The sequence below is a fragment of the Acipenser ruthenus genome, chromosome 2, assembly GCF_902713425.1.
Source record: "Acipenser ruthenus chromosome 2, fAciRut3.2 maternal haplotype, whole genome shotgun sequence".
Lineage (NCBI taxonomy): Eukaryota > Metazoa > Chordata > Actinopteri > Acipenseriformes > Acipenseridae > Acipenser > Acipenser ruthenus.
The window spans coordinates 75,971,893-75,993,631 of NC_081190.1; the positions used below are offsets into that span (position 1 = coordinate 75,971,893).

The 21,739-nt window shown below is 35.5% G+C and overlaps 1 protein-coding gene across 1 annotated transcript in view; it reads left to right on the forward strand.

The window, feature by feature from the left end:
• LOC117409438 (proteasome adapter and scaffold protein ECM29-like) overlaps positions 1–21,739 on the forward strand; it is a 44,815-nt gene that overhangs the window by 5,759 nt on the left and 17,317 nt on the right. The window contains exons 7-33 of the mRNA XM_034015483.3: positions 2,416–2,555; positions 2,971–3,052; positions 4,351–4,470; positions 8,394–8,479; positions 9,089–9,164; positions 9,283–9,332; positions 9,636–9,702; positions 9,807–9,929; positions 10,976–11,079; positions 11,470–11,593; positions 12,076–12,156; positions 12,440–12,659; positions 13,449–13,540; positions 13,705–13,839; positions 14,567–14,732; positions 14,846–15,018; positions 15,400–15,501; positions 15,784–15,907; positions 17,797–17,942; positions 18,080–18,134; positions 18,576–18,690; positions 19,057–19,125; positions 19,411–19,528; positions 20,034–20,201; positions 20,496–20,575; positions 20,953–21,058; positions 21,487–21,534. Coding sequence (XP_033871374.3) covers positions 2,416–2,555; positions 2,971–3,052; positions 4,351–4,470; positions 8,394–8,479; positions 9,089–9,164; positions 9,283–9,332; positions 9,636–9,702; positions 9,807–9,929; positions 10,976–11,079; positions 11,470–11,593; positions 12,076–12,156; positions 12,440–12,659; positions 13,449–13,540; positions 13,705–13,839; positions 14,567–14,732; positions 14,846–15,018; positions 15,400–15,501; positions 15,784–15,907; positions 17,797–17,942; positions 18,080–18,134; positions 18,576–18,690; positions 19,057–19,125; positions 19,411–19,528; positions 20,034–20,201; positions 20,496–20,575; positions 20,953–21,058; positions 21,487–21,534 — 2,970 coding nt within the window. The remainder of the gene's footprint in view (positions 1–2,415; positions 2,556–2,970; positions 3,053–4,350; positions 4,471–8,393; positions 8,480–9,088; positions 9,165–9,282; positions 9,333–9,635; positions 9,703–9,806; positions 9,930–10,975; positions 11,080–11,469; positions 11,594–12,075; positions 12,157–12,439; positions 12,660–13,448; positions 13,541–13,704; positions 13,840–14,566; positions 14,733–14,845; positions 15,019–15,399; positions 15,502–15,783; positions 15,908–17,796; positions 17,943–18,079; positions 18,135–18,575; positions 18,691–19,056; positions 19,126–19,410; positions 19,529–20,033; positions 20,202–20,495; positions 20,576–20,952; positions 21,059–21,486; positions 21,535–21,739) is intronic.

The window sequence follows — 21,739 nt, forward strand, 5'->3', positions numbered from 1 at the left end:
AAATATTTTTTTTATTGTGACACAAAAGTTAATTAAACAAAAAAATGACATTTGTTGGTTGCATAAGTATTCACTCCCCTGAGTCAATACTTGGTAGAAGCACCTTTGGCAGCAATTACAGCTGTGAGTCTTTTTGGGTAAGTCTCTACCAGCTTTGCACATCTGGATCCTGCAAATTTTGCCCATTCTTCTTGGCAAAATTGCTCAAGCTCTGTTGGATGGGGACCGTTGGTGAACAGCAATTTTCAAGTCTTGCCACAGATTCTCAATCGGATTGAGGTCTGGGCTTTGTCTGGGCCATTCTAAGACATTTCAGGTTCTTGTTTTTAAACCACTCCAGTGTAGCTTTGGCTGTGTGTTTAGGGTCATTGTCCTGCTGGAAGGTGAACCTCCGCCCCAGTCCCAGGTCTCTTGCAGACTGAAACAGGTTTTCCTCTAGAATCTCCCTGTATTTCGCACCATCCATCTTGCCCTCAATCCTGACCAGTTTCCCAGTCCCTGCCGATGAATAGCATCCCCATAACATGATGCTGCCACCACCATGCTTCACCGTGGGGATGGTGTTCTCAGGGGGATGAGCAGTGTTGGCTTTGCGCCGCACATAGCATTTTGCACTAAGGCCAAAAAGTTCAATTTTGGTCTCATCAGACCAGAGAACCTTTTTCCACATGTTTGCTGTGTCTCCCACATGCCTTTTGGCAAAATCCAAACGGGATTTGATATAGTTTTTTTCAGCAATGGCTTTCTTCTCGCCACTCTTCCATAAAGCCCAGCTTTGTGGAGCATCCAGGTTATAGTTGTCCCATGGACGGTTTCTCCCATCTCAGCTGTGGATCTCTCCAGCTCCTTCAGAGTTACTATTGGCTTCTTGGTTGCTTCTCTGACTAATGCCCTCCTTACCTGGTCACTGAGTTTTGGTGGAAGGCCTTCTCTAGGCAGAGTTGCGGTTGTGCCATATTCTTTCCATTTTTTAATAATGGATTTAACGGTGTTCCGGGGGATGTTCAAAGTTTGGGATATTTTTTTATAACCCAACCCTGATTGGTGCTTCTCCAGAACTTTATCCCGGACTTGTTTTGATAGCTCTTTGGTCTTCATGATGCTGTTTGTTTAGATATGCTCTCTAACAAACTCTGGGGCCTTCCAGAAACAGGTGTATTTAATCTGAGATCATGTGACACTTTAATTGCACACAGGTGGACTCCATTCAACTAATTATGTGACTTCTGAAGGCAATTGGTTGCACCAGAGCTTATTTAGGGGTGTCAAAGCAAAGGGGGTGAATACTTATGCAATCAAGACTTTTCAGTTTTTTATTTGTAAATAATTTTGAAAAATATGTTGATTTTATTCCCCACTTTGACATTATGGACTATTTTGTGTAGATCAGTGACAAAAAATCCTAATTAAATCCATTTTAATTCCAGGTTGTAACACTACAAAATGTGGAAAAGTCCAAGGGGGTGAATACTTATGCAAGGCACTGTAAATCAGTGGTTCCCAACCCTGGTCCTGGGGACCCACTGTGTCTGCTGGTTTTCATTCCAACTGAGCTCTCAATTATTTAACTAGACCCTTAATTGAACTGATAATTTGCTTAAATAGACCTTTTTGAATTGTTTTCAGCTCTTAAACAGTTGCAGAGTTCAAGTAACATATTAAATGTTACAGCTAACTTGAAATATACAACTGTTAAGAGCTGAAAATAATTAAAACAGTCTAATTAAGCAAATTATCAGTTTAATTAAGGGTCTAGTTGTAATTGAGAGCTCAGTTGGAATGAAAACCAGCAGATACAGTGGGTCCTCGGGACTGGTTTGGGAACCACTGATGCAAATGATGTATATTGTAGTGATAAGAATATGTACAGTGGTGCCCATAAGCATTGACCCCTCAGTTAAATCTGCCAGTAGCATGAAATAAATGTTGATTATAATTGTTTTAACACTGGGGTGGAAACTTCAAAGGTTTTAGTTCGTAGCCCATATTATCTTCAGTTCTCAAATCCAATGGAACATCATTGTATTGAGTTAGAGAGATGGGTAAAAGTCTTTAAGAATTGAGCAGTTGGCACTTGTCTTTTGGGAAGACAAAATATATCCTACAGGCTTTTGCAAAAAGTGTGTGAATGCCAATGCCGTGATGAATCTTAAGGAGTTCATACCAAATTGCTGTAAAGCCACGCTGGATCATTTCGTGGGTATCAGTAAGACTTTTTCTTTATTAGGAACATCATTTTTATTTTGGACTAATTGTAAAAAAAAAAAGTGTTAAGTATTTAATTAACCAGGAAAAGTACATTTAGACTGCTAAATCAGTACTTGTATTGATTTTATTTATATATCTATATATATATATATATATATATATATATATAATGTATTAACAATATTATGTATTAATATTATTTAACAGTGTAAACTTGGGATTGTAAAGTTCATTAAAGCAGAGCAGGTGCCTGAAGTTGAAGCAGTTGTGCACTTGGTGATTGCTTCCAGTGATACTCGTCACAGTGTGGCAACCGCTGCAGATCTGGAGCTGAAGAGCAAACAAAGGTAAGGAAAATAATGTAGTATGCTGGGGGAGAGCAGCTGAATACACCTTTACGTTATAGTTTCACTTATTTGCAGCATTTTGTACTGTACTCCAGAAAGCTCCCCTCAGCCTCATCGTTCAATCATTGTGCATGCTTTTTGCAGTGCAGCAAATCAGTTTATGTGAAGTAGAATATACATTACTCATGAGTGATTTTGCAGAATTATGCAACTTATAGTAAACATTTTGTTCTCATCTGAAATGATGGCACTGTGTGGATGAGAGGTAAGTGATAATGGAAAATGTTAGCTAGGAACTAGATTGGCTTGTTGAGTACAAATTCTAGGTTTCTAAAGTTTCTGGATGAGAGTTATTTAGTGTGGGTTTTGTTGTCTGCTGATTGTTCATTGCATAACTCAATGTAATCTTTTGCAGCATAATTGACTGGAACAATCCGTTAATTATTAACAAGATTTATAAAGTGTACCTTGGGGATATTCCACTTAAAACAAAAGAGGTAAGATGATGTAATACGGAAATGACTGCTACTTCTGTTAAACTTTTTGAATAGTAAATATCAGCATTTTTGAGAGGCAAGATGTGCTGCCTCATAATTGAAAAGTGCAATCACTGTTTAGATTAGTAATTGGTAATATACAAAAGATATCGGTGTCTGATGTTTGTCTTATGTTTTTATGCTCATATCATATTGTATAAAAAATAACTACTTTAAAATAAACCATACAGCATGGGGGCTCAGACTTTAGACAGTTCAGACTACCAGGGTTTGGATTAGAACCTCTTCAGTATGTAAGAGTAGTGTATATAAGTATGCATATTATATTCAGGCATAAGTATATTAATATCATAACATGCTCTAGTATTTTTATATAATAATAATTTACATTGAAAATTCTTATTATAGATGTGTTTGCTTAATGCTTGTGTCAATGAAAAGATACAAGCAGGTGAATGTTTCAAAATGTTCTATGATCTGTGCAAGAACATTTTAAGTTAGAGGACATTTCAGAGCAAAAACATTATTGTATTCCGGAAGGATCACGCATATGTTTATTTTTTCTAGTTTTTTATTCATTTCTATTCTACAGTAGTTTTTGGTGTAAGTTAAGCAGACCTGTGGTCAGTTATAACATTGCAAGCTGAAATTGCAAATTCAATTATATTTTGTTCAATTAGTTACAATTCTGCTGCAGTAATGGCAATTATAATTTTACAATTATACTAAAAAGTAACATACATGACACACATTAACATGTTTATGTATTCTAAATAACTAAGCAATAATCACAGGTACAAATACAGAAACATACCATATAGCTTGTATTGTTTTCAAACAAATGGGTCACTAAAAGTGGTTGAAAATATGAAAATAATGATTGCTCACATGAAACACACCATGGGACTGTGAATGATTAAGCTTGGAAAGGTTTGTCCTTTATCTAGAGCTCATTTTGATCAATATGTACTTCTTCCTTTGTTTGCTAAATGAAATTAGATTTGATTTGTTTAAGATGCTTCTAATATCAAGCTAAAAGTGCTTCTCTAATTGGTATTCAGCAATATTATCCTACTATGCAGTGGATCACATGTTTATCAAATTATGAAATTCTGGAAAATTAAGTGACAAATGTGTTATTGAACTGTAATTGATTCATTAATTGGTATAATTACAATCACAATTACGCCAGTGTGCAAAGGTTCAGCTATGAATTAGAAATTACAGTTGTAACTGACCGCAGGTCTGAATTAAGGACTATTTTCTGTTTGATTTATTTATTGATGTATTTGTTCCAGGGAGCAGCACTGAAACCAGAACTAAAGCGAGAGCCTGTCAGTACACGTGTTAAACTGAAGATCCTCCCTCATCTCCTGCGATCCAGGCTGGCAGCTGACACATTTCCAGCTAATATTCAGGTTGGCTTTTATTCTCCAGCAGAGTTTATAGCACTACAACATTATTGTTATGGTGCCTAGCCTTGTATTTAAGCATTCCTGTGAGAGGGGAGCTTGTGTATTTTTGTAAACCTGCCACTGATGTAATTTTAACTGCTAATATCTCATAAACCGTTCAAGGTGCCAACTCAAAATATTTTCACTTAACCCTATAACTTGACCTCTGTCCAAGGATGGCTAACATTGGGGTCCACTGTTTTTTTTATGTGTGTGTGTGTGTGTGTATATAATATAAAACATACATCATGGGGGCTTAGACTTTAGGTCCGTTCAGACTACCAGGGTTCGGATTAGAGAGAGTACAGTATGTAAGTTCTTAACACAGTAGTGTATATAAGTAGGCATATTTAGGCTTAAGTATATTAATACTATACGTACGTACGTACAAGAACAATTTACTCTTTCATGTCACTAGTTTTACATAGCTTTTTCTGCCACAATGCCACTGCCTCATATCTTGGACGCTGACATTGACCTCCGAATATGGCAGCCATATTAAGCTCATATTTATTTTTATTTTTCAGGGACGATAGAGGCCGTACAATTTCAGTTGCTGTATTAATATTTGGCACACAGCAGTATTCTATGCATTTCTTAAGTTCTTTTACTGGTGGTGTCCAGTAAAAAAATTAAACATTTTACGGACATGTGTCTTTGCAGCTGATACACTGTATTCCATAATTCACTTAATAAAGTTCCACTAGAGCTATTTTAAAGGGATAACATTTGCAATAATATTTAACATTTAAACAAAGTAGTTTTTTTCAGTATTATTAGCATTACAGAAATTTGGATTTTTTTTTTTTCACTATAATGAACCCCCATGGGACCTGGAGAAATGTTTGTTGTATCAGGGTGTTCACTATAATAGGGTTTGGCATTTTTCTGTATCAGAGTAATGACAAAATGCAAATTTGAATTGAACATCAATATATAGTACTTTTATGAAGATTCCTTCACACTGATCTACATTTAAACGGTATTGTGACAAGGTACATGTGTCACATGTGTGTGTAACCACATTGCAAGACAGAGACTGGATTGGAGTTGAAATGCCGGCACAGACGTGCATGATTTATTAAACACAAAACAGAAAGTAAACAAACGGGTCATGTGATGCTACCAACGATGGTAACGCACAGAGGACACAATACAGAAGGCAGACAGGCAGCAAGTCTCAATCGAGCGCCGTCTGTAAACAATCATTTGATCAAACATAACTCCAAAAAGCAGACAAAACAAAACCGTTTCCACATATAAATTACACCAACACAAATTTCCCCCTGTGCAGGGCAATCACCCTGCTACAGGTATGTTTAAAAGAAACAATAAAGAATGAAAAAGGAAAGAATGTACACTTAAATGCTCAACACAGTAATTACATGTCCTTTCTCTTGAAAAAAAACTATCTAGCGTAGATTGCTTCTCACACCCGTTGCGTGATTGCAGTCTGTGCTACAATAGGTCATCTTTTGAATTAGCGTTATCTTTGAATTAGTCAACCAAGGTGTTTGTTTTCACTGAGAGAATAACACACTGGAGAAAGTTCAGTGTCATTCAGTACTGAGATCGGTGTATCCCGGTCGATCCTGTACGTGATTGTTCTAATAGGGCTAATTTGCATTGAAAAAATCGGTTCTTGCTGTTGGGATCGTTAAAAACGAGTGTTCGTTATAAGCAGGGTTCATTATAGTGAATAGTGGCAAAGTGGGGTATTCTTTGCCATGCTTCGTTACCTTTTCCACCGTTGTTTTGTGTAAAATGAAGTACTCCAAGAACAGATGTATTCAAAACAGGGCAGTGTCTGTATATTCAAAACACAAAACAAAAACCTAACTCCATCAAGAAGTGCTCACTAAACTTTTCCTAAGTTCTAACTACTCAATTGGATGGCTAAACTGTTTACCAGCAACAAAACACAGTACTTGAGGGTCCCACACAGGTCTCTCCCTAGGCCTTAACCTTAACACATACAACCCGTCCATGTGCTACCCTGCTTATATACACCTGCCTACTAATTACAGGCAGGTGTACGTAATTAAATTAGTGCCAGGTGATTCGGATCCTGGCTCAACAAAACAATTAAACGTGGCTGTGTGAAAACAGCAACAAAACACACTCCCCTGTGTGTGTGTGTGTGTGTGTGTGTATATATATATATATATATATATATATATATATATATAATATATTTGGGCTGTCACGCAATTCAAATTTTTGATTGGTTAATTTATGGGCATTAGTAGATTAATCACACCACTAATAAAAGTAATGATCTTATAGCAGTTGTCCTGCATACTAATACTTAAAAACTCAATACTAGAATCTAAAAAAATAAAACAAGCCCAATGGGAATGTAGTCTTTTTAAAAACCTTATTATTATTATTATTATTATTATTTTTATTTTAGTAAATGTAACAACTTTTCACAGAACAACCTTTGGGTCACTGTCAGTCACATACCTGAAAACACAAAACAGCTGAGCTACATTTCCAACATCGGTTGTTTCATCTACCATTACAGCTATATACTTGGATTCCTGTACTTCTGCTTTTATTGCCTATAGCAGAACCTGAGAGACCAAAGAGATTAAGTTGTTCTGAATCTTGTTAGTGGTACACAAGAATACTGTGGCTATTGACAAGTGATTGCTTAACATGCTGTCGTAGTCAGAAATCAGAGAAAGTAATTCCACATAATTAACTCTATTTGAGGAATTGGTGCCTTCATTGTGCCCTGTGAATGCCGGTTCTTGCTTGCCAAGGTAAACAGCAGAATCAATCAAGCGTTAGAACCTCACGATTTTCTCTTACTTACGATGTATTGTATCGCCCTGGATAAGGGCGTCTGCTAAGAAATAAATAATAATAATAATCCCTACACTTCTGCTCATCCAGCTGAACAGCAGTCCAGGTTTGTTCAAAAGTTTTGAGTGTTACAGTGGCTTGCAAGTGACTTTGGGAACACTCATGTTTTTGTGCTGACTTCATTAGACATCATAGATTGCTTTAGCCTGTGATGTTCCATATCGCCTTTTCTGTATTAAACAAAAGATTGTTCTAGCAGTATAATTTTTTTAATTGGCAGCTACCAATAGGCCACAGATGCTTTTCACAATTTGAATGGAAGTGGTGAGTATATCCCTTCCCTTCCTGTGTCAGTTTGGGTATTTGTGGTGTGTAGCTCCCTTAAATCTCCAATTTTTCTGAGAAAGTTCTTCTTTTAACCAAGTCTCTGTTGTCTCCATTTTTTTTAAAAAAGCAATTCAAAATACTACTTTAAAGTTCTCAATATAATTTTCAATAACGGTCTCAATAATAAGCAATATCGCGCAAAATTCAGCTATTCTTACACAGCTTACCCTAGCATATTTATGTACCACTTCTGCTCACTAATGATTGGACAGCTGCAAAACCAGGGCAGATCTTTGACTTTCCGATTGGTTAAACTCCCAAGATCTTCAACTGAAACGGAGATTACCTTCAACGGTTTATGTCCCGCCTCTGCTCACTCATGATTGGACACCTGCATAACAAGGGGCAGATATTTGACTCCCATTGGTTAAACCTACTCCAGATCTTTGACTCCCATTGGTTAAACCTATTCAAGACCTTCAACCGAGGCAGAGAATACCTTCAACTGTATATGTCCCGCCTTCGCTCACTTATGATTGGACTGCCGTGGACAAAATGCAGAACTTCTATTAATTGATTATATATATATATATAAAAAATGTTGATTTATATATCAATAAAGTGTTTGTAAGCATACTTTCAATGTTCCATCTAATTTGAGCTATTTTTTTATTTTTATTTTTAGATAGCTCTAACTTGAAGCTATGGCTGGGGATTAATGTCATTAACATACTTGTTCTTTTTTGCAGGTGGTGTATGATGGATTGTTTGGTGCAAATACTAATAACAAATTGAGATCCCTGTCCTTGCAGTTTGTTCATCATATTTGTTTGGTGTAAGTTCTGATTAATGATATTAACGACATTAACAAATACCTTGGTTTCATGTTCTTTTGTACAACGATTTACAATGAGTGAGATGTATACAGCAGTTATAGAGATCTACAGTTTAAGTTGAATACAAATTAATAGGAATGTGTTTTTTCTTTTTAACACAGTGGGGACATGAAAGACACCCAAGTCTACTGAGACTCAACAGGGCAAAAGATTCATGTAGTTTTAATCGTAATTTCTCAGCAGTGGTCCTAAAGGGGGATTTGCCCCATCTCTTTAACTTTGTTTGCATGGGTGGGTGGGTGTCTTATAACCATTTTTATTTGAACTATAACTTAAATGCGTATATTCAATTGATTTACAGTGACATATCGAAATATTAACTGACACTGAAGAGACTCGCACACACTATTAGAGATGTTTGTTTTCACACAGTCCCCTTGTTTTTATAATAAATAAATAACGGCAGTATTTAGCTTCCTCACCTTTAAGATCATTTCAACTCCTGTACTGATGTGTTTTCTATTTTTTTATTCTTTGAAATATTTACAAATTTTAGCTGTGAAATAATAAATAAAACACTCATTTGGATTTGTTTTCCCTTTTGATAGTTGCCCTGACAATAATAAGCCTCTGGGTCTCATGCTATTGAACGGACTGACAAAGCTTATTAATGAATATAAAGAGGTAAGAAAAGTGTTTACAATTGGAATTCTCTATTGAAGATTAAATAATATTTGATAATGGTGATAATTTTGTGTTGATGTATAGATGATAAATGCAACACCATTGGTTCTTCTCCTAGGATCCTAAATTGCTGTGTGTAGCCTACTCTGCTGTGGGAAAGTTATCAAGGTAACATTCATATAAAGTATACTTCATATTTAATATGCGTTTATTTTTAATAAGTAAGAAATCAGTTATAATTTATAAGTCGTAGTGTGAAATTAAAATTAAGACTAGCAGTTCAGAGGGGCAGGCTACCGAGAGACTCATGTCACAAACAAAACAATGGATTTTCATAATGTTACACATTCCCCAGTACAATTTATTTATTTTTATCATTGAAATGTTTTGTAATGTTAACAAATTATTTAAAATACTAAAAGTACTCATTTTGCTGCTGTTTACTTCTTTCCTTTTTTTGTCTTTCATTAGTCGGATGCCTGAGCTCTTTTCAAAGGATATAGCACTAGTTCAACAGTTTTTTGAAGCTATGTGCAAGGTAGGTTTAATCAATTGAATATTGGCAGTACAGCACCTATTGACTTGATTTTGAAATGTGAGTTTTTTTTTTTTTTTTAATGTCTTGAAATCACTGCATTTCAGGATGATCCTGAGATCAGACTCTCCATTCAGGAAGCTCTTTCCTTGATGGTGGGAGCGTATACCTCTTTACAAGGGGCACTTTTGAATCTCATGGAAGCTCTTGTTGCTGCATATATGGAAAAGGTAATCAAGATGAATTGTGTGAGTTCTAAATATTTGCTGGCGTTTATGTTTTAAACTACATGCCATAAAATGCAGCGCATCCCTGACATTTGAAATGACCATAACAACAAAATGACAGTATTTGTTGTAGAACTTAATACAGAGCTAGACCTGAGTTTTGTAATTACGGTTTGACCCCTAGATTTTTCACATGAAGACTTGGTACATCAGTTTTAATACCTTGACTGGCACCACTAAAGTTTTAAATCCAAGCTTATGCAGAGCATACAAACTGCAGTGGACAGGCAAACTTCCCAACTGCTTTATAACTAGGGCTTCTGAGTTTCTGTGTTTTCTGCCAACTTTTCTACTCTCCTTTTTAGAAATTTAGTTGATACCTGTTAAGCCTTTTGTGTATCTCAATCACAACTGAGAAGCATGTTAATAGTAAAATGTATTTAATTTACAGGGTTTTTCTATGAAACAACTTAATGTGCTTTTAAATCGTAAGTCTTACTTTTTCATTTCAAAGCAGAAGCGACTCCTCTTTATCAGTGTAAATACAGTCACGCAAAACGATTGTAATAAAGTGTGTCCAGCGTAAAATACTTTATTTTTCATTATAACTTTAATAAAGATCAGTCACTGATTAACATGTTACGATCTCATTTGTACGTTCTGCTTGTTAATCAGAAATTAAGGCTTGGCCAATTTAAAAGCCAATTTAGTTGTTTCACAGAAAAAAAAAAACCTGTAAATTAAATCAATTTTACTATTAACACGTTTCTCAGTTGTGATTTGAAATACACAAATGGCTTAACAGGTGTCAGTTGAATTCTTAAAGGAGAGTAGAAAAGTTGGGGTAAAGTACCGAAAATCAGAAGCCCTGTTCTAACTTGGGAGGGCACGTTGTCATAGAAAATAATATAAATTACCACTAGTGCCATTTCCGTTGTGCTGAATATTTTTATGATGTGAAACAATTTCATCTCTGTATTCAGGAATTCAAATATTTTTTTTCTAAACAGCTTACTAAAAACAGTTTTTTTTTTTTTTTTTTTACACAGCCAGAAGTGCAGGTTCGTCAAGTAGCTATGAAATTTGCTAGCACAGTGTTTGCATCTGACCACATACCTTCCAGATACCTCCTCCTTCTGGCTGCTGGAGATCTGTAAGTATTTTATTGTGGGTTGGAAGTCAAACAAATATCAAGTAAAACCTGATTACACAAAAATAGTATTTATTTTATTTATTTATTTATTTATTTATTTATTTATTCATTCATTTTGCGATGCCTCCATCTTTTGAGTATCATTGGACTGTAAATACCACATCGAGGTTGCATTATAGCAGATAACTCTGTTGTGAAAACCAGACAAAATTATTTACAATGTGATATCAGAAATGGGTCAGCTGGCAGTAGAGTGAGATTTTGGCAGATGGTCAGTATGTGGATGAAGTATACCATGCTGGCTGGGGAGTTGATAATGGTACACCAGCAATGTCCTTTTGATAAAGTAAAAGGCTGAACATTTTTATTATTGTTTTTTTTTTTCCACAGTCGTGAAGAAGTTCATGGTGAAGCTCAGCGTGTACTGAGAGCGTTTCCAGTCAAGACTACTGAAAAGGAAGGTTCTATACCGATGCCTTCCTTCCCTGAAATGGTCAGCTACATTCAGGAAAAGGTACTTACTCAATTTCTATTCATCATTTGGTGATCCGACATCCTGATCGTTTGTGGAATGGGATGTTAATTTTGTTGAATGTAATTAAGGTTAAGTCAATAAGCAAAACAATTACTTATCCCCTGCCAGGTGCACATAATCCTTTAAGTATTTGAACATGGTACGGCATTTAGGGGACTTAAGTAATGTGTGATTTTATCCCTGGCAGGGGATTTTGTATGTTGCTTTCCTGCATTTGTACTAAATGATGCTTTCATTTATCAATTACACTACTTAAATTGCATTCAAGTTGGATTTAAACTCGAGGAATCTTTTATCCATACATGTTATTATCTAACATGTGCCATTGACAGTCAGTTTAAACAGCTTTAAAAAAAAAAAAAAAAAATCTTTGCACTTTGCAGAACCTAAACATTCTAGTGATGATGTGTGTCATTACTTTTTGATTTATGTAAATATTTGTTTTTAAATTAATATTTTAGGCATCACAGAGAATGGAAACACCAGCAAAGTACACTGTTGGAACTTCTACCCTTCCTTTTAACCCTTCTGCATTTGGAGAGGTAATTAATATTCTTGAGGAATTTGTTTCGTATTAGTTTAATAAAAAAAAAAATGTATATATCCTATCCTAGAACATAAAATATGTTGATGCTTTTAATTGTGTTTGTTTTTTCCATCTGCTGTGTGAATATTTAGAAATACAAAACTGGAATTGGCTGAGGTTATTAAACATGCCCAATTAAAGGGAGGTCTAATAATTTAGTTCAATCATAGCGTGTTAATCCTAGGTTATAACATACCAAACCTCCAGTATGGTTCAATTATATTGATTGCCTGTTTCAGATTATCTTGTACCTACGAATGTGCCTTGCTCACAGTGCAGGGGCTATGCCCACCTCCCAGAGTCTGGCTGACATGCAGGATAACTCTCCAGCTATTGCAAGTTATGTCCGAAACCTACTGTCTGGAAACCACAATTCGTTACTGGTGCCCAAGGGAGGGGATTCAAACCCTGTGCAGCTTTACATGGAGCTGCTTCAGCAGTTGCTGTCTGCAATTGGAGGTTAGTATGCCGTTCACATCGGTATGAAAATCAAGATTGAGTTGTTGCACAGAATTTGGGAGGGCAGGTTTCAATGTTCCTGTGCCATGCATTTTTTTATTAACCACAAAATAAATAAATATACAATAGTAATATTAATTTCATAACATACACTGACATAAGAGTAACTTTAATCTGCTTTTAAAAGCAATTGGCTGCTTTTAAAACCCATTAGTTATATTTATTTATCTCAATTGTTTGTTTTTAGTAAAATCTGCTATAAAATCTGCTATAAGGACAGCTGTATCAAATTAAACTGAAATCCTAATTCAGGGAGCAGGTTCAGCCAATCAGAACTACACTTTGAAAGGGGGGTTGTGGGTAACCACTGACAGATGGAGAAGAGACACGGAGGTGATGTTGAAACACCACTCAGGCGAGCAGGATTTATTTAAAAAACAAACAATTGTGTGTGAAAATGAAATAAAGGAAAGGAAAAGCAGCATGTGTCAGTCCAGTTCAAATATATTGTAATAATAGAAACTGAAAGGAAGCGTGAACAAGGCAGGCCAGGCAAGCATCACTGAAACCTTATTTTGTATTTCTTAAATACAATATACAGTGACCTTACAACACTACTTTAATTGTGGTGCTTGTGTAAATCTAAATTTGCAGTAGGAACTATCCACAACATAAAACATGTTAATACTGCAGGTTACAAATGTACGTTTTTACTCTTCAGCTAGCACCCAAAATCAAACACTAAAGTTTCAAATTTATTTTATATCTTGTTTTTTTTTTTGTGTGTAGGTGTTCCTGTCATGTACTGCCTGTTGGAAGTGGTGTCTGTTTATCCACAGAAGCTTGCAGCTAAATTCACTGACAAGATTGACTGGATTAAGGTAATGAGGGTTTAAAATTGTGATGTGTATACCCGCACACAGTTCCAGTGAACACCTTTTTCAGCACTTCGGATAGACTGCTGTTTACTGAAAATGAAGATTATTCTTTTTAAAACACATACAGTATAAGTCGTACAGCATCTAATGGTACTTGGGTTTCACAGGGTTTAATGAACACCAATAAAGAAGATATGCGGGAGCTGGCTGCGCAGCTGTATGCAGTGGTGGTATCGACCATGTCTGGGAATGATTTGAAGACTGCTGTGCAGAATCTTGTCAAGATCACAAAAGACAACCATGTAAGTAGAATCAACTATCAGCTGTGACTTGGTTCTTAAATGCTGAACATTTTTTATTTATGCTCTATTTTGTGGTGACTAGTCTTTTTTCCACTGAGCTTTCAAAAAGAGTACTTCTAATGGTTCTATCAGACAAAGTGCTCTCCTGTGAATTCCGTGGACTGAGGGAATGGAAAGAACAAACAAGACTGATTTAATGATCTTATACCGTGCAAGCCAGTGCCACTGAGCACATGCCCGAGATGGTTTACAATTGTGATTTTATATAGATATGTTACATTTTTTTACTTCCTGGATAAAATAAGATAAATAACAAACCAAAACATAATTGATCATTTAGGAATGTACCAGATATCATTTTGTGATGTGGGTGGGGGGATGCATTCAATGGCAGGTTGCCTTTCAAGGGCATTTAAGAGAGGAATAGAAAACAATATTAAACAAGCATTTGTGGGGGATTGTGTTTTATTTTATTTTTTTTCCCTGTTGGCATCTGTCAAGCACTGAATTATTTTTGGTAGAATTTCAATGTAAATTGTGTAGGGAAGAATTTCATATATGGGTACCTTCATAAAGTTCATACAGAGATGGATTTTTAGTATGTGTTATATAGAGAATAAGTGATGACCTGCAGCAAATTACAGTGAGAATATTTCATCAAGGGGGTTCTGGGACATCATTAAGAATAAGAACACAGCATATAATATTATTATTGTATTCTCTTTAGAGTCCAGAAACACAGCATGGAGCAATTTTGGCTTTGGGGTACCTGGTAGGGCGATACTTAGCCAAAAAGAAAGTTTCAGCTGATATCCAAAATCAAGAACAGCCAATGATCACCAGAAGTCTTCCTGAAGATGAAGAACTGATCCGGTCTGCCACAAATACTATTGGTAATTTATTTGAGCCCTCAGTCTATTCCTGATATTTTTTTTTAGTTGAACAGTTTCTGAAAAAACAAATCAAGACTAACATAATGTTTTTGTTTAATTTCCTTAATTTTTAGGTTCCTTTTTAGATAGCCCCTCTCCTCTTTTGACTGTCGCAGCATGTACAGCGCTGGGAGAGATCAGTAGGAATGGAGGACTGCTAATACCCAATGAAGGCAGAGGTTTCACAAAGCTACATCTGGTAGAAAGCTTGCTGGCCAGAATACCATCTGGCAAGGAGAGCAATAAGGTGAGTTTACAGCAATCATGTGGTTTTTAACCTGAACCTTTTTTTGTAGTCCAGTCTAGACAAAAGAAAAATTGAACCCACTTTAGTATGTGTCCAGTAGGTGGAATATAGTGCTTGCCAAATATTAAAGCTAAAACGGATTTTGATCATTTTTCCAGATATAAATTTGAAAAAATTTCTTGCTTGCCAAAAAGCTCCAAAACCCCAGTAGAACCCTCAAATTTTTGCTATTGTTAAAGTAGCAACATATATATATATAATGTTTGTGTTATTTGCTAGCTTTGTATGATCTATATGTGTGGTTGTTAATCATGGAAACAAATTAATTTTGCTTAAGAGATTTGAACAAAGGCTACCGGTAATAGTTTGTCTTTGTTTCAGATGAAGGAGCGAGCTATACAGACATTGGGGTTCTTTCCAGTGGGAGACGGAGAATTTCCTCATCAAAAGAAATTATTGCAAGGACTTATGGACTCTGTGGAAGTATGGAAGTTTGACTATAATTGAAATGCAATACTAGATTTGCCTGAAATGTAATACAGTATTAATGTGTCATCATTGGAATTTGGAATGGCAAAGAGTGTACTTTTAAAAAGCCAAAAATGTAATTTAACTTTAGTTAAGAGTATTGTTAAAGCTATCAACTCTATGGCTCCTAAAGGAGTCCACTAGGGGCTATAGCCCATCGTGCATACGTTGTTTTGAAATTGTCATTCTAAGTAGTTGCCTTGATCTACGGTAACCACTAATTTCTTTTTGCCTCAGGCTAAGCAGCTAGAGCTTCAATTCACAGTGGGAGAAGCAATCACCAGTGCTGCCATTGGGACTAGCGCTGTAGCTGCACGAGATGTATGGACATGTACTGAGGAAGAATACATTCCGCCCGCAGGTACGTTGTCATTTATGTAGTTTATGTATAGGGCTTCTAAATATCAGTTTTAACCGATAAAAAACAATAAAACACCCCTGAAAAATGAAATTGGTGTATAGCTAATAAACATCGGAAAAACAGTGGAAATGGTTAGTCAAGTCACGCTAACCACCCCTTTCCCATTAAAAAATCAAACTTACTACAAAAAAAGTTTCCCAGTTCAGCTGGGCAACATCCCTCCTTCCTGACTTGTATCTATCTTTGATTTATTCTGAAAACTTTAACCCACCCCAACTACTTATTGACAGCACATTGCTACATTTCTATTGGAGACTACACTTATGAGATTTAAAACGAGATTACAATTAGGAATGGAGGTTTGTTCACAGGATTTAAAGCTGTATTACAGTTAAGATACAGAGGATTTAAAACAGAATTGCAAATTGTGGCGAAATTTTAAAAAATGGCTGCACACAAAAACCCTAGATGAATGTGCCCATGACCATAAGGATTTCGTTGTGGAAGACAGTAAAGGAAGGTACAACTTAAGTGTGCAAGTACTGTCGAGTTACTACTATAAATATTTTGACAGAAAAAAACGCCTAAACATTTTGGAAAGTAACCGAAAACACTAATTTCATACAGTGTAGTCGACTCTGCATAATTGCATGGGCTCAGGACCGGTGTGAGGTCATGCACATAACCGTAGTGAGGGAATACAATGAGATACAATGACAATAGGTCTATATGTACGTATACATGTATATATGACTCGTTTTGATCAGATTCAGAGTTCTCCCCAGGAATTCTGTACAGCTGGGTGGCAGATCATTATAGCTAGGATCACTTTTAACCCAAAAATAAAAGTGCCTTACCTTAAATATATAATAATAATAATAATAATAATAATAATAATAATCCACCCTAATTCATACCCAGGCTACACTGCTCCATTTACCCCCTGATCATTTGCAATCTTTTTTTTTTGTGTTTCTGGCAGAGCTTGCACATCATACCACCCAATTCCTTGCTGTAGAAAAACAAGTTCAGAAAAATAAACCAACTTGAAATAGGTTATGCACTCAAAACAAACAACACTATTCGCTGGCAACGCACAATATGAAAAGTAAAACAATGTAAAATAATGTACAGTACATAACAGCTGGTGTGTACAGTACCTTACTATAGGTCTTGTGACTACAGCGCGGCTGATTTGCTGATAAACAGACTGACAACCATTTGCCTCTATGAAGGCTCGTAGTGTGCTGAGGCTTGAGTTTCACAGATTCGCTTTGCCATTTTCTGTGTCTTTCTTGCCGGCTTTTCCCGCTGTCATGCTGTTGCTATGCGCTCTATGTCACTGCTATTGCTGAAACACTCAAAGGGTGTTTTCTTAAAAAAAAATTAAATTATATATAAACACTTGAATGTTGTTTGCATTCTGCAATTATCCAAATTAAATGCAATGTACAATGGACTCCGGGACCGCGCAGCTTCAAGCAATTAAGAGAATTATGTATTTAGGCGCAATCCATTTAATCGTATCGTACAATCATGGAAAATGATGCAGTGAAAAAACCAGACCAGCTGCTTGCTATGCAGTTAAGCAATTTATGCAATTATCCAATATGCAAATAAGTGGTGTGGACTGTATATAAAAAGTGAAAGCCCCGAAAGAAAAAACTCTAAAATAGCCAAAAATAAGCACCGAAAAATTAATAAAAACAGAAAAACAGAAGCCCTAATTATTTATCAAACAACATCACTACCATGTTTGTGTGTGTGTGTGTGTGTGTCTATATATATATATATATATATATATATATATATATATATATATATATATATATACACATCAGTTGACTGTCTCTCAATTTTAATATATTTATTTGTTTAATATCCTTTAGAAGTGACGGTGAATGATGTTGTGCCCTGGGTTCTCAATATGATCCTCAACAAATACATTATCAGTCAAAACCCTCATGTCCGCCAAGCTTCCTGCATCTGGCTGCTATCCTTGGTAAAGAAACTCAGCCAGCACAAGGAGATCAAGGTAAAATAACAGTTTGGTACAGCAAATGGTTAACCTCACAAAGATGCTGTAGGTGCTTTTCATTTTTGTATGCATTGTAACACCTCTGCTCTAGTAATTTATAGTTTTAAGTTTGTTTTTTCTTTCTTTTTGGTCAGTCTCATCTGAAAGAAATTCAGATTGCATTCATTTCCATCCTGTCTGATCCTGATGGTAAGTAATTAACATTTCTGTTAAAAACTAATTAAGTGACTTTTGAATTGGAGTTGTGACCTATGAATGAGTACAGCTACCCCCCTTACATCTTTCAAATGTTTCTTTTTGTGCTGTTGTTCATGCTTGTTTAGATGCAATCTAATATTTGGATACACAACTAAATAGTGGCTGTTATTCTGCCTTCCATCTATTTGTGGTGGAATAATATTTTATTCAAATGCATTTACAAGCAACATAATAGCACTTTATGAGTTCTGGGAAAGAAACTTGTTTGAAAGTGGAATATTTTTTTCTTCTCAAAAGAACAAATAAATAAATAAATATATATATTCTAACTGCATTAAACAGAAATGCAGTGCTTTTATATTATAGTAGGGAAGCTATGACGTGTTAAATGGACAACACTACATTAATGCACTTTTATTGTAATGCTTTCAGAGTTGAGCCAAGATGTTGCTTCCAAGGGTCTTGGTATGGTGTATGAACTGGGCAATGAACAGGATCAGCAAGAGCTGGTTTCCACATTAGTAGAGACCCTGATGACTGGAAAGCGGTAATGTGTGCTTTTCATTATACTAGCGTTGAATCAAAAATTGTAAGATAAAATATTTTCAGGTGTACCATAAAAAGCAAGTAAATTTCTGAGTCTGCATTTATGGACCCTGTTCAGAAAGCTTTAGCTAAAATGTTACCCCTATAATCTTTGCACAGATGCTGTATTGCATTGCAGTCATTCTTCTACTACTGCCATCCATGCTCATCTCATTTGCACCCCTTATTATAAAGTCTACAGAACATCCTGGGCTGTACATCTTAATAGTCAAGTTGCTTAAATTGGCAATTTGTTTTTTTTTATTATGATGCATAGTTGGTTAAAATTTAAAAATAATCTGGACGTTGTCTGTTTATTCCCGCTCAGGGCCAAGCACGGAGTATCAGAGGACACTGAGGTTTTTCAGGGTGGTTCACTGGGAAAAACCCCAGATGGGTAAGAGTACAAAAAAATAATAATAATACAGGTACAGGAATGTCTCAGACCCTGCTCTGAAAAGAGAACCATTTGTATTCAAAAAATTGTCTGATTCCAACAAACAGTTACCCGATTATACCAATGTGCAATATTTTGGGAGACAAAACATCTTAGAAATATGGTTTGGATGTAATAACCTCATTATTGCATTGAGAAGTATTGGATTCTCATAGAATAAAGTGCTTTGAAACCATCCTGTTTTACATTACATTGTTTTATTTTATTTATTTATTTTATTCCCAGTCAAAGCTTGTCAACCTACAAAGAGCTCTGTGCACTGGCCAGTGACCTTAATCAACCAGACCTAGTCTACAAATTTATGAACCTGGCCAATCATCATGCCATGTGGAATTCTCGAAAGGTAATGTATTTATTATTATCATAATACATGGTGAACAATGATAAACGTTGGTGGTGGCACGAGGCCTGTGTGCCGCCAGTACATGAACACAACAAAACACTGTCAATGCCAACACAAACAACAATGTCTTCAGATTTAAAGTTGTATCCATAGAAGATGAGGGAAAATGTGTGGAAGAGCAGAATAACGCATGGTATGTTAGGCAGAGGGGCTTGAGTGACAAGGAAATCTTCTCCAATCAAGTCTTCTACTCAGATTTCTTCGTTTTCTTTCTGGTGACTCTAATACATTACTCGAGCTAGTACTCTCATGGTTTATGTCACCAGAAACTATTGAATTATAGTTTTATGTTGTTGTTGTTAATGTATATTACAATCATTTATTGATCAAACAAATGGATACCATTTAAGACATTTCAAGATCAGAGGTTTAATTTGTTTTTAACTTAATTGTTACTGGGATTGCTGCAATGGCTTAATCTCTGTCTCCTTGTTTCTCATGCTAGGGAGCTGCCTTTGGTTTTAACATGATAGCAGCGAAGGCTGGAGAGCAGCTGACTCCCTATTTGTCCCAGTTGGTGCCACGTCTCTACCGTTATCAGTTTGATCCCAATTTGGGAATCCGACAGGCAATGACCAGCATATGGGATGCTCTTGTTACTGACAAAAAATCTGTATGTCTCCTTTTTATCATTTTATTGTTTAATGTATGTTTGTAATGTAGTTATATACATAGCTGCTGTAGTTCAGCCATTTAAAAGATGATTTTACTAATTGGAAAGGACTGCTAACATGATCAATGAAAAACTATCACATTTATATGTTTTAGGATACCTGTAAATACTATAGTCTATATAGTCAATAGCGTTTTAAAACAGCAGCAAAATCCATTTTCATAATGGGCCTTCTAGGTGAGGAGTGAATGCAGTGTACTGAAGCTAAAGTCTTGCAACCTCTTCTCTACACAGGTTGATCGATACTTGAAAGAGATTCTTCAAGATATAATATCCAACCTAACCAATAATATGTGGAGAGTTCGAGAATCTAGGTATATAAGTATATTACCTCACTTTCACTTCCTTAGTAATATATACTTCCTTTACACTTTATGGAGAGTACATGGCTTTTGATATTGGTTCTGTTACATATGCATGAACCAGTATTTTCAAGAAAGAGGTATCCCCTGGACATGATTGTAAATAATCATAGGGAGAAGGTACGTTATGTCCTGGAATAAAACTGGTAACAATTCCTTAGAGGCTTTCCAAAAAGGAAGCTCTGTTTATATATATATATATATATATATATATATATATATATATATATATATATATATATATATATCTTTTTATATTGATGTCTGCTCAATATTAGCATATGTTCAATAATTCATTTTTTCTTTTTCAATGTTGTCCTTTGATGTAGTTGCTTGGCACTGAATGATTTAATACGAGGAAGGCAACTTGATGACATCATTGACCAACTTCCAGAGATCTGGGAAACTTTGTTCAGAGTGAGGGATGATATCAAGGTAATTTGTCAACTCTGGTCTGTTTGCAAGTACAGCTTTTCTGTGTTTCAGAAAATATTTTAAGCATAGTGATAATACACTACAGATGTACAGGTTTTTCTTTTTGATTCCTCAATAAGCAGTTCCACAGAGATGAGTGTATAATAAACTTCTGGAATGTGTGGAAAACTATAGATTAAAACACATCCTTATCATAATTTAAATGATGATGATTTTTTTCGATTTTTAACATGCTGAGGTATTCTCTTCATATTTGGTCTCTTCAAGACAGTTTGAGACACTTCGTGGGAAGGACAGTTCAATTTGAAGTGTGTGTGATTTATAGATGGTACAATAGGTGTTTCTCTTATTTTTATTTTATGTTATTTTATTTATTTGTCCCACCACTGTTCATGCTCACTGGATCTTTTCAATTAATGTTTCCACAGGAATCAGTCCGGAAAGCTGCTGATCTAACACTTAAGACTTTGAGTAAAGTAAGTCTGCTTAAATTTGATAGTTCCAAAAGATTTTAGTTTCAGAAGGAGTTACATCAAGGTCACTTTTAAAAAAAGATTTTACTGACCTCTTGTAATTTAATCAGAATGTTATTATTTTTATGTGATGATTTAAAGGCACTGATTTATCCTCCTGAATTCAACACACAACAGCAGTAAATTAGTTAGTGCATACTGATTAGTT